This window comes from Schistocerca gregaria, chromosome 8, assembly GCF_023897955.1.
Source record: "Schistocerca gregaria isolate iqSchGreg1 chromosome 8, iqSchGreg1.2, whole genome shotgun sequence".
In the NCBI taxonomy this organism is placed as follows: Eukaryota; Metazoa; Arthropoda; class Insecta; order Orthoptera; family Acrididae; genus Schistocerca; species Schistocerca gregaria.
Window position 1 is genome coordinate 428,220,075 of NC_064927.1, and position 12,710 is coordinate 428,232,784.

A 12,710-nucleotide genomic window follows, 5' to 3' on the forward strand; every position below is an offset into this window, starting at 1 on the left:
TTTTGTAGATATTTGCCAGACTTACCAACTTTCTTATAACTCTCCATTCGCTTTCCAGACTCAGGTGAATACATAAATTGATAAATGTACGTGTGTAACAACCATGATTTTCTTCTTCTTCTACAGGGTCGGGCCCTCTAGAACGCTTTGTGTTTGGCAAACCTAGCACGAGGAGCATTCCTTTGGTGATTAAGAGAGTGAAGTGCAGCTCGTCACCAACAGTTTTCTCGGAAGGATGTAACTACTGCGTTTGCGAGGATAAAAACAGCGGTCCCGTGTGCACAAACTGGCCTTGCACGGATTCACGAAGAAGTGAGTAACCTTCATTTTTTAAGTTAAATGTAAACTGCAAGTAGTATCTTGATCATATATGATACAAATAGCCTATCAGGTGCTCAGTAACTTACTGTCTGGCGCTGTAATGTGTTCTGGTTTTGCGGAGTATACTGAATGAGAGTTTCTCTCGAGGTGACTAACGTTCATTCGGACCTGTACGATTTTTGAGGCATCACTACCCGTTACTTCATGATGGTGGAGAGCTATTGCTTCACGCGACACACAAAATACATTCTTCGATGTTTTGGCCACGAGTTACGAAAGGTTTGAAACACACAAGATATAAAAATGCTCTCTACGCCACAAGCAGAATTTCTGAGACGCAGTATTGTATTTGTCGTTTTCGGCTGGAGCCCACATTTGATGGGTTTTACATTATGACTTAGACCTTATAAAAGTATGAGTTGTGGCGAAATGGGGGACATTCGTCCCATTAAATAAACAAACTGGCCAGCTGCCCTAGCCCAATTTAATGACACATATGCAAAATAATTACTCACTTGGGCTCTTGTTTTGTTTATTTAGACTGAAATTAATGGGATAAAGCTGTCATTACAATTATTATAATTTGTAGCCAAGATGGACACAGGGTAGTGCACTTGTACCCACGTTTACTAAGTGTTTGTTAATGGTCAAGTGCTTTTAATCTGGTGTGACAACAGTCATTTTAATGAAGATGATTTGTGACCCAAAAGTGCCATCCAATTTCGCTCACTGGTGCTGTGTGCTGCTATTGATCCCACACTCTAAGCCCATCCACCCTTGGGGTCGCTAGCATCATGAGAGGGGACTTATCATTCGTAGTCTCCACCTCCCTCGAACAACCATACGACCACGAAGTGCAAGAATTCATCCACCTCTCCAAGGAGAATAAAAAGTGGATGACTGTTATTATTATTATTTTAATTTATCATTCAGCACTATTTTTTCTGGTGTGGACTACTGATGATGATGCAGTCAGCCAGAACGATTTGTTGGAGCCATTCGATTTTCCGCAGCACGTACAGTCGTGGACAAAAAGAGCGAGACTCCTCGCCTTTTCGTTATGCTGATCCGTACAGCTTTAAAGTTTGCTACACAGCATAACAGGCAAAGAGACGAAGTTCTGCCAACATACTATGCACAAGCCTGAAATTGAGAAACTATCCGAACTTTGTCAGACTGTTTTCAACTATGTTTAAGACTATATTAATACTGATTAGTGTGTTAAACACAACACGTAAATGTAAGATATAAATGAAAGAAGAAACGCTAATTAGTATGAACTGCACTAATAAAAATGAATTTCAGCTTATCCAGATAAAATAACTGTTTTATTAAGTCAAATTACCTCAGATCGTTACGAATTAGCAAAATATTATGCGCATTCGGACGCGAAACTGTCTGTGTCAACATTCGGACCAATCGTACTGGATTACCGTTGCGTAAATTTTCCTTACATAAACAGCCGTATCTTTGATTGCCCTCTCATAGAAGCTCACTTTTATACACCACCAAGGGACCGTATACCGCAGTAAGTACGATACATTTCCGCTTATTATATGTACCCGTACTCGAGGAAAACGGGTTGTAAGGGTTGGGTAGACAGACAGAAGGTCAAGAAAGTGAGACTAGTAGGGTTCCATTTTTACCTATTTAGCTGACTAAATCCTAGCAACGAAAATAGCAAGGAGGACCGCATAAATAATTCCCCCTACTCTTTATTCGAAATGTTCTAGTTGTAGTAGATACATCAGCATACCAATCGTAAATACGCTGTCGATCCAAATCACGTTTACAGGAAAGCAAATAAAATCCATTTGTCTATACATGTAGTAATTCACATCCTAGTATTAATGCCACCACGTTTTAGAAGTGTGATCATTCCCATAGCTTAACAAACACTTCGGCTAATGAACGGTTCCTGGCTGTGGCGAGTCTAATGGAGAATTAGAAACATTGTAGAATACGTTTGGCAGCTGTGTCACCTTTTATTTCCTGGGGTGGTGCAGAATTATTCTACTAAATTTACTCGCTAATAACAGTATTTGGTATTTCGATAAACATCCTGAATGATTGTCACATTAGCGGTGACATAAAGGTAGAAGTTACATGTTTTTGAGTCCAGAAAGCTCTATGCAACAGAAACTGAAGATCATTTTGCCATTTTCATTGCGAAATTGGCATCTTATTCATGTCTGTGGTAATAATAGAGGTTTGTGTGCTTGGGCTGTCTGCTAGCGTAGTGAAAGGTGTTTTTGTTATTGCAAGTGATGTCAGGTTTGTTTTCGGTTCGATGGAGGCAGATATACTATCAATAAAGCAATTTTATGAATTTCTCGCTCTCCCAACACGTTTTTTTGCTACCTTTATTCTGTATCGGCACCCTGTGGATGTCAATATGAAACTTTTGTAGAATTTCATACTTGTTACTGCCTACTTTTTGCGTTTCTGTCAATAATTGAATTGATTTTTAAATGAATTTCATTAAGAATATTCACGCATTCCTCAATTTGCACTCTTTCATGGTAGGTCAGCAACGGTAATCGAGTATGACTGGTCTGAACATTCACACAGACCGTTTCACGGACACATGTGCATAATATTTTGCTAATTCGTATCGATCTGGGTTACTTTGTCTTATTAAAACAGTAATGTTATCTCGATAAGATGAATTTATTTTTATTAGTTCAGTTCATACTAATTAGTGTTTCTACTTTCATTTATATCTTATAATTACGTGTTGTATTTAATTCAATAATCAACATTAATATAGTCTTAGACATGATTGTAAACAGTCTGACAAAGTTCGGATAGTTTTTCAATTTCACGCTTGTGCATAGCATGTTAGTAGCACTTCGTCTCCTTACTGTTATGCTGTGTGGCAGACTTTAAAGCTGTGCGGATCAGCTTAACGAAAAGGCGAGGGGTTTCGCTCGTTTTGTCCACGACTGTACATGGTTTACTAACATATTTCCACCACCTGTTTCGTCCAACTTTGAGCCTTCAGTGTGGCAGCAGCGGCGGTCCACCAACAACATACCGGTATCGCACAACAACATTATGGAACTCTTCTTTTATCACCATGAGTTCTTACTATCATAGGCACTGCAAACACCACCTGTGTAGTCACAATGGCATGCATCACGTATTAAAGCCTCTCTGTTCAAAGTTACATGCAGACTAGTTGTGACTACGAGTGACTGTGTAGTTGCATGTATATTCTCTGGTCGTGACTTCAACACTCTGAAAGTGATGGAACATCCTCAAGCTTGCAGCAAGAATTTTATGCTTTCATTATACGAGTGGTGTCAGTTACATGACAATTTCTTAAAGCTTGCGTATCTATGCAATGGTCAAACAAGCCCCCCTCCACCCACCATGTTACTGGGTTGTCACAAAGTGTTTGTTAGAGTTATTCATGAACATCGAAAAACAATTAAAATTTAATTTAATAGGGATAGGTTTGAGTACATTTCTTTCCAGGAATCAAGATCAGAAACTTTAACTTTCAGTGTGCTAGAATGACCATTTTGGGTGATGGGATTATGTGTATGTATATTTTGGTAAGATGTAGCATGTCCTTTCAAACCCAACGAATTTGATCTCTTAGGATAATGTTGTCACTAAAACTTTTGATATGTATTGTGATGCTATACACAGCATTTATGGCGTGACATCACTATGTTCTGTGGTCAAAGAAATGCTATCATACCCACCCCACAATGTATCCAAAATCTAAAGAGAAATTATCTGTAAAAATATGTCCACTATTTCAAATATATTTGCATCAGCGATGTAGCTTGGTCAGCAGTGTTACTTGCACAAAGAAAAATGTTAGTGTCTCCTTTACCGAATGACTCGACACATACCCACACACACACACACACACACACACACACACACACACACACACACACACACACACACATATATATATATATATATATATATATATATATATATATATATATATATATATATATATATTGTGATTTTTACTCCTGTGTACAACAGACCCTAGCGGTTGGTCAATGAGATGGTATGTTTCACATTCTAGAGACAATTTATTCATACTTCAATACAGAGACTGAGGTCTAATACGCGCTGTACAATGCAGCCACAGTTAAGGTACACATAGTTTCACCCTAAAGGGAGGTACTGTTCATCATATGACGTGCCCTAGCACCCTCTCCTGCCACAGAAATTGGTAATGTTGTGTCTGATTCACTTCCCATAGCTGTCTCACCTTGTAATGGATGTGACACAACGTTGTACACAATGGTTCTGTATTCGAATTGAGAGCTTCCCGACATGAGGTTTACTTACGAAATGGCAAATGGCAATGGGCTGAGGGCAACACGTTTGTAGTGTCTGGAGACCTATCCCCACTGACAACAATCACAGCAATCAATGTTTGCAACAGTGTTTCGCGGTTTGTCTGAGACAGGCTCGTTTCAGGAAGCAGGAAATCATGAAGCAGTTATCAGAAGTGTCCAGAGACCAGACTTGGAGGAAACTGTGATTAACACTGTGGAAGGCGATCACTGTGTCAGTACCAAGTACTTCTCCTGCCAGTACAGAGTAAGCCAGACGACCGTGTGGAACATTCCTCATGACAATTATTACTACATTACAGTGTGTGTAGGGCTTATCAAGATCAGTTTTGACACTGGTTTCTTCACTATGCATACAGGGTTCCAGGATGTGTGTCATCCATCCCATTCACAGATGAAGCCACCTTTATCTGGAGTGGTATCTTCAAGTTTCATAACTGTCATCTGTGGGAAGAACCCCATGGTGTGATGACGTTGCAGCCAGAATGTGTTGTGGACCATGATAACTGGCGACCACATCACCTAGCAGGCCGAAACTATCGGCATTTCTTATGGGAGGCCTCACCTCCCCTGCTGGAAGAGGTGACACTGATGATTCTAAGGGTTATGTGGCTGCTACATGTTGGTGCTCTAGCCCAATTCACCATTTATGTCTGGACGCGTCTCAGTCGTGTCTTTCCTGGTCTATGGATCAGATGAGGGATCCGAGTTGCAAGGCCTGCTCAGTCAATGGATCTAAACCCACGTGATATGTGTTTAAGGGGCCATTTCATAAGTATCAAGCATTCAGAGCCCATTCCAAATGTGGAGACACTGGGGCAGTGTATTCATGGTGCCTTTCACAGTATGAATTTGCGAGACAGAACATGATAAAACCTGTACATGCATGTGCTGAGGCACATGGAAACCATCTTCAACACAAAGTGCAACTGTTGCTGCAGGGTACAGTGGTAATTAGACCGCAGTCACTGTATCATTGTGTAACTGAATAAATTGTCTGTACTAAGGAAACCATGTATTTTTGGACATGCATTCATTAGACCTTTTTTGATACGCATTCCTCTCATTGATCAATCCTTAGAGTTTGTACGTGGTCAGAATATCACCCTGAATACATTATTATAGATTCTTTTTGTGTGTTGTAATGTAGCCTTTTCATCTTTGACAATAGACTTGCTACTGTAAAACTGGAAACGAAAAAAAAAATACACACACACACATAAAACGAAAAAACTACAAAGAACGAAACTTGTCTAACTTGAAGAGGGAAACCAAATGGCGCTATGGTTGGCCCACTAGATGCCGCTGCCACAGGTCAAACGGATATCAACTGAATTTTTTAAAATAGGAACCCCCATTTTTTTACATTTTCATGTGGTACATAAAGAAATACGAATGTTTTAGTTGGACCACTTTTTTTGCTTTTTGATAGATGGCGCTGTAATAGTCATAAACATGTGGCTCACAATTTTAGACGAACAGTTGGTAACAGGTAGACTTTTTAAATTAGAATACAGAACATAGTTACGTTTGAACATTATATTTCGGTTGTTCCACAGCTGATACATGTACACCTGACAGCAAAAAAAGTGGGTCACTGCCGAATACAACCAACATAATGTAGCTGTGTTGCAGGTCCTCTAAACACCAAAACCCCATGGGGTACAGTCGTTTGACTACACACAATGGGTACCGCAAGAGACTACCAGAGACCAAAGGTCTTTATGGCAGTCAGTCTAAGCGTCAACTAATATCATCATACAAAACATATTAGAAAACACGTTCTTAGTTATGAGACACCCCATAAAACTCATAAACTAATCTTAATTACAACAAGTGACATTCCAAAAGTTCTGAGAAAACGGATTATTTTACATAATCGTACAGTTAATCCTTAGTAAAAATTAAATACTTGAGACAATATACAGAGTTAAAAAGCTGTACTGCAATTAGAAAAAAAGTTTTTTCAACAATGTGCTGAACGTCATTCAACGGCGAGTGGCTCTGGAAACTGGATATTGGACGAGCCAGTAAAAAATCGCGATTAACAGCAACGAGCACTCTACGGAAATCTCATCATTAACAGCGAATCACCAGTAATATCATTGTTCTCATAACACATGTACACAAATTTGAAATTTAAATGACATGAACAACTTCGTCGTTGTGGACCTGGATTCAAACCCAGCACCTATAGCAATTGCTAACTATGCTAAGCTTTGTTTGTGCCTTATTGCGACCCGATTACTAGGCATAAAGAGACGTGAAGTATAGTCATTTGCACCAGTATCCGTTATCAATTCATATCCTGAAAATAAACGACGAAAATGTTTGTACTGAACTGGGAATCCTGTCATATCAGTTATCTTCCTGGTAACTAACCTCAACGATCTTTAATATGGTGTCATTCACAAGGAACAATGTATGCTCATGTTTAAAATTGAAATGCCATCATGTAAAGCTTGTAACAGGTATTCGAACCCAGCATCTAATCGGATTGTTAACGAAGTACGTAAAATCAGAAGTTAATTGTCAAATGTTTTCACAAATAGCGAGATGTTGGAGCCTTAAATGACGATAGAATTGTTTTCGCCTGACTGGGATTCGAACCCAGCTTCTAGCGCTGTCGTTTTCTAGCCAGGAACAGACGATAAATAGCTATTGTTGGTTCACCAGTAGCGAAATGTGAACATGTTTAGCTAGACATCAGACGACGAAAAGTTCTGTGCTGAATGAAATTCAAATCTCGCACACGTGGTCATAAAGACACTTTAAATGTCAATTTCTTTTCCAATAATAGCTAGGAGTGCCATGTTTATACTTTCAATGATGTGATGGAAAATACTTTGCTGGATAGAAGTTGAATCCACAACATATAGTCGTTGGTAATCACAACGAACACAACCTCAAACCCAAATCCGTTTTCGCCAATAGGATGGCAAGGAGTGTTTGACTTGAAAAGATGTAAGGAAACTTTTGATCTTGTAATGTTTTGATAAAAAGCTCATCCTGTGGCTGTGAGTTGAAACGAACACGTTACAGCTCGCACTGCACCAAGAGACTTTGAAAATGCAATTATTTTTCACTAGTTGTTCGGAGTTCATATGCTAGGGCTTGAAATGAAATAACGAATATTTTGTGCTGATCAGGATTCGAAAGCAGATAGGTGCCTTTCGAGGAGGCCTATGCTAATTAGTTTGAAAGTATCTACACATGGTATAAATGAAATCAAAATATAATATTTAACAAACTGTATATTCCAAAGAAACCCACTTGAATAAAAAAGGCAACTCAAAGGAAATCTAACCCATATTGTACCATTTTTGTTTGCCACGCGATCTTCCACTAGCTCCCAATGAGGAAAAATGAAGTAAAAGAAGACATAACAAAGCATTTTAAGAACTCTAACATTTTGTCCAGAATCCCTCGTTATTTTGTACTTCTATCAAGCGTCTTGGCATAGAATGTATAAGCCGTCGGACGTAACAGCCTGAAGAAGCAACTTCCTCCCAGGCTTCCAGGGCGCAGTCCCAAACAGCGTCCGCAGTAGTTGGTTAGTTGCGTGGCCAGTTCTCTGTTAATGTTCTGGCGACCTCAGCCCACATGTTTTCCATGGGGTTCATATCAGCCGCCCGTGGCGGCCAGTCCATGACGTTCACGCCAAACGTGCAGAGCCGCTGCTGAACAGACGCAGACTTGTGAGTGGGAGAATGGTCCTCTTGCAATGTGACGGCCCCTTCTTCGTACAGCATTCGCACTGACGGAAGCATTACATTTTCCTGCATGTGGGCATACTGCACGCTGTTCAGAGTTTCGTCTATCCTACCCCAGCAGGTAACAGATAGCCGGCCACTTATTCTCGTCGTGGTTACATATTCGCGTCAATGGAGAGTCCCTTGCGGCCTGTAAACGATTTGTGGACCGTCGTTACTGGTGGAAAACATCTTCTCATCAGTGAAAATGATGTTGTCCCACGACGACCTCAGATGGAGCACCGCAAATACTAGCCGGTATAAGACGTTGTCTTTGCTGAGCTCTTGAGTCACTGGAGCCGGGGAAGTTGGTCTCCCGCCGGAACTGCTTCGCGTTCAGAAAGGAATTTTCTATGCTCCTAGACACTGGGTCTCTGTCTTCCTGCTGTGAGCTCACTCTCTTCCTGCCTGAGCCAGGAGCCCTGTTGGTGGTACCTCTTTCAAGGCAGATCGTCCACCATCTCGTTGCAATGGTACGTGGTACGCCATACCGTCTGCCAGCTTCTCTGATGGAACATCCTCCTTCTTAAATGAGAGTGACGACTCTGTCACAATTAGACCTCTCCCAGTGACTCATTGCGGCAGACAGCCTGATGTGTATTTCTGCTTGCCGCTCTTATACTGATGTCAGGACAGGAGGTAAACATATTTACGTTAAACGGAGTGGTAGAGGCAGAGGCATGCCCGGGCTGTTGCCCCACCAACACCACCGCCAGCTCGCTCAATTCCGTTTCGCCTCGGCCAGCCTGGCTGGCCCATAGCTCAAGAGCGGCGTCTAGTACAGACCCGGGCCGCAAGGGGCGATCACCCCTTTAAGTATCAAAACCTCCCCAAGTCAGTAGTATAAACTAACGCAGCTACAGCTATTATGCTATAACATGTGCAGGCACACCTACAGTTGACGATTCATTCAAATATTTGACGGACAATACGTTCAATAATACATTCATTTTAAACATAGCTACCACAAAATATTTCACCTAGCTAGCAATAGCATGACGCACGAAACAAGCTTTGCTTGTTTAACAATGGCTTCCCGTTCTTGGTTTGCATCCGGATGCAGAACGAAGACGTTGGCCATGTTATTTAAAGTACAACTTTGTGTACAAGTAACTGTTGATGAGTAATGTGAACAATGATATTACTTGTGATTCGCTGTTAATGTTGCGATTTCCGTAGAGTGCTTCCTGCCGTGAATAACGTTTTAACTGCTTAGTATTACTTAAAGTTGATGCGAAACCACTTCCCATTGAACGTTGAACGACGTTCAGCATATGTTGGGTAAACCTTTTAGACAGCAAAGAACTTGTTTCCAATTGCCATACAATTTTATAAATCCATATACTGTCTCAGATATTTAATTGTGCCTAGGGATTACTGAACGATTTATGTGACAAATTTAGTTGTCCCATACCGTTTGAAATGTCACTTATTGTATTTAACTTTAGTTTACAAACGTTAAGGACTGTCTGATCTCTTCTGTACTATTGTGGTGTTACTTTACATCTGGAAGGACTGTCATAAAGACTGGTGTTCTCTAGTAGTCTCTAGCGGTACCCATTGTATATCTTACGACGACTGTACTGTGGAGGGTTACGACTATGTGCAACACAGATATGCTATGTTGGTTGCATACATTCAGGTGTAGTCTACACATTGGAATTCAGGTGTGACCCACTTTTTTGCTGTCGAGTGTACCTTTGTGAACTTATCATTTCAGAGAACGCATGCTGCTACAGCGTGATTACCTGTAAATACCACATTAATGCAATAAATGCTCAAAATGATGTCCGTCAACCTCAATGCACTTGGCAATACGCGTAATGACATTCCTCTCAACAGCGGGTAGTTCGCCTTCTGTAATGTTTGCACATGCATTGACAATGCGCTGAGGCATGTTGTCAGGCGTTGTCGGTGGATGACGATAGCAAATGTCCTTCAACTTTCCCCACAGAAAGAAATCCGAGGACGTCAGATCCGGTGAATGTGCGGGCTATGGTATGGTGCTTCAACGACCAATCCACCTGTCATGGAATATGCTGTTCAGTACCGCTTCAAATGCACGGGAGCTATGTGCTGGACATCCATCATGTTGGAAGTACATCGCTATTCTGTCGTGCAGTGAAACATCTTATAGTAACATTGGTAGAACATTACGTAGGAAATCAGCATACATTGCACCATATAGATTGCCATCGATAAAATGGGGGCAAATTATCCTTCCTCCCATAATGCCGCACCATACATTAACCCTCCAAGGTCGCTGATGTTCCACTTGTCGCAGCTATCGTGGATTTTCCGTTCCCCAATGGTGCGTATTATGCCGGTTTACATTACCGTTGTTGGTGAATGAAGCTTCGTCGCTAAATAGAACGCGTCCAGACAATCTGTCATCGTCCCGTAATTTCTCTTGTGCCCGGTAGCAGAACTGTACACGACGTTCAAAATCGTCACGATGCAATTCCTGGTGCATAGAAATATGGTACGGGTGCAATCGATGTTGATGTAGCATTCTCAACACTGACGTTTTTGAGATTCCCGATTCTCGCGTAATTTGTCTGCTACTGATGTGCGGATTTGCTGCGACAGCAGCTAAAATACCTAGTTGGGCATCATTATTAGTTGCAGGTCGTGGTTGAACACTTCCTGTTTCGTTAAGTAACGCAACTATCCGGCGAACAGTCCGAACACTTGGATGATGTCGTTCAGGATACCGAGCAGCATACGGAGCAGTATACATAGCACACGACCATTGGGCATTTTGGTCACACTAGACATACATGAACACAATATCGACCTTTCTGCAATTGGTAAACGGTCCACTTCAACACAGGTAATGTATCACGAAATACACTCCTGGAAATTGAAATAAGAACACAGTGAATTCATTGTCCCAGGAAGGGGAAACTTTATTGACACATTCCTGGGGTCAGATACATCACATGATCACACTGACAGAACCACTGGCACATAGACACAGGCAACAGAGCATGCACAATGTCGGCACTAGTACAGTGTATATCCACCTTTCGCAGCAATGCCGGCTGCTATTTTGCCATGGAGACGTTCGTAGAGATGCTGTATGTAGTCCTGTGGAACGGCTTGCCATGCCATTTCCACCTGGCGCCTCAGTTGGACCAGCGTTCGTGCTGGACGTGCAGACCGCATGAGACGACGCTTCATCCAGTCCCAAACATGCTCAATGGGGGACAGATCCGGAGATCTTGCTGGCCAGGGTAGTTGACTTACACCTTCTAGAGCACGTTGGGTGGCACGGGATACATGCGGGCGTGCATTGTCCTGTTGGAACAGCACGTTCCCTTGCCGGTCTAGGAATGGTAGAACGATGGGTTCGATGACGGTTTGGATGTACCGTGCACTATTCAGTGTCCCATCGACGATCACCAGAGGTGTACGGCCAGTGTAGGAGATCGCTCCCCACACCATGATGCCGGGTGTTGGCCCTGTGTGCCTCGGTCGTATGCAGTCCTGATTGTGGCGCTCACCTGCACGGCGCCAAACACGCATACGACCATCATTGGCACCAAGGCAGAAGCGACTCTCATCGCTGAAGACGACACGTCTCCATTCGTCCCTCCATTCACGCTTGTCGCGACACCACTGGAGGCGGGCTGCACGATGTTGGGGCGTGAGCGGAAGACGGCCTAACGGTGTGCGGGACCGTAGCCCAGCTTCATGGAGACAGTTGCGAATGGTCCTCGCCGATACCCCAGGAGCAACAGTGTCCCTAATTTTCTGGGAAGTGGTGGTGCGGTCCCCTACGGCAGTGCGTAGGATCCTTCGGTCTTGGCGTGCATCCGTGCGTCGCTGCGGTCCGGTCCCAGGTCGACGGGCACGTGCACCTTCCGCCGACCACTGGCGACAACATCGATGCACTGTGGAGACCTCACGCCCCACGTGTTGAGCAATTCGGCGGTACGTCCACCTGGTCTCCCGCATGCCCTCTATACGCCCTCGCTCAAAGTCCGTCAACTGCACATACGGTTCACGTCCACGCTGTCGCGACATGCTACCAGTGTTAAAGACTGCGATGGAGCTCCGTATGCCACGGCAAACTGGCTGACACTGACGGCGGCGGTGCACAAATTCTGCGCAGCTAGCGCCATTCGACGGCCAACACCGCGGTTCCTGGTGTGTCCGCTGTGCCATGCGTGTGATCATTGCTTGTACAGCCCTCTCGCAGTGTCCGGAGCAAGTATGGTGGGTCTGACACACCAGTGTCAATGTGTTCTATTTTCCATTTCCAGGAGTGTAAATAGCGCCCGCATTGACGGAATGTTACGTG

General features: G+C 42.8%; 1 protein-coding gene across 3 annotated transcripts in view; it reads left to right on the forward strand.

The window, feature by feature from the left end:
• LOC126284338 (uncharacterized) overlaps window positions 1-12,710 on the forward strand; it is a 285,882-nt gene that overhangs the window by 227,676 nt on the left and 45,496 nt on the right. For all 3 annotated transcript variants that reach the window (XM_049983188.1, XM_049983187.1, XM_049983190.1), the window contains exon 13: window positions 127-312. In XM_049983188.1, the coding sequence (XP_049839145.1) occupies window positions 127-312 (186 nt within the window). The remainder of the gene's footprint in view (window positions 1-126; window positions 313-12,710) is intronic.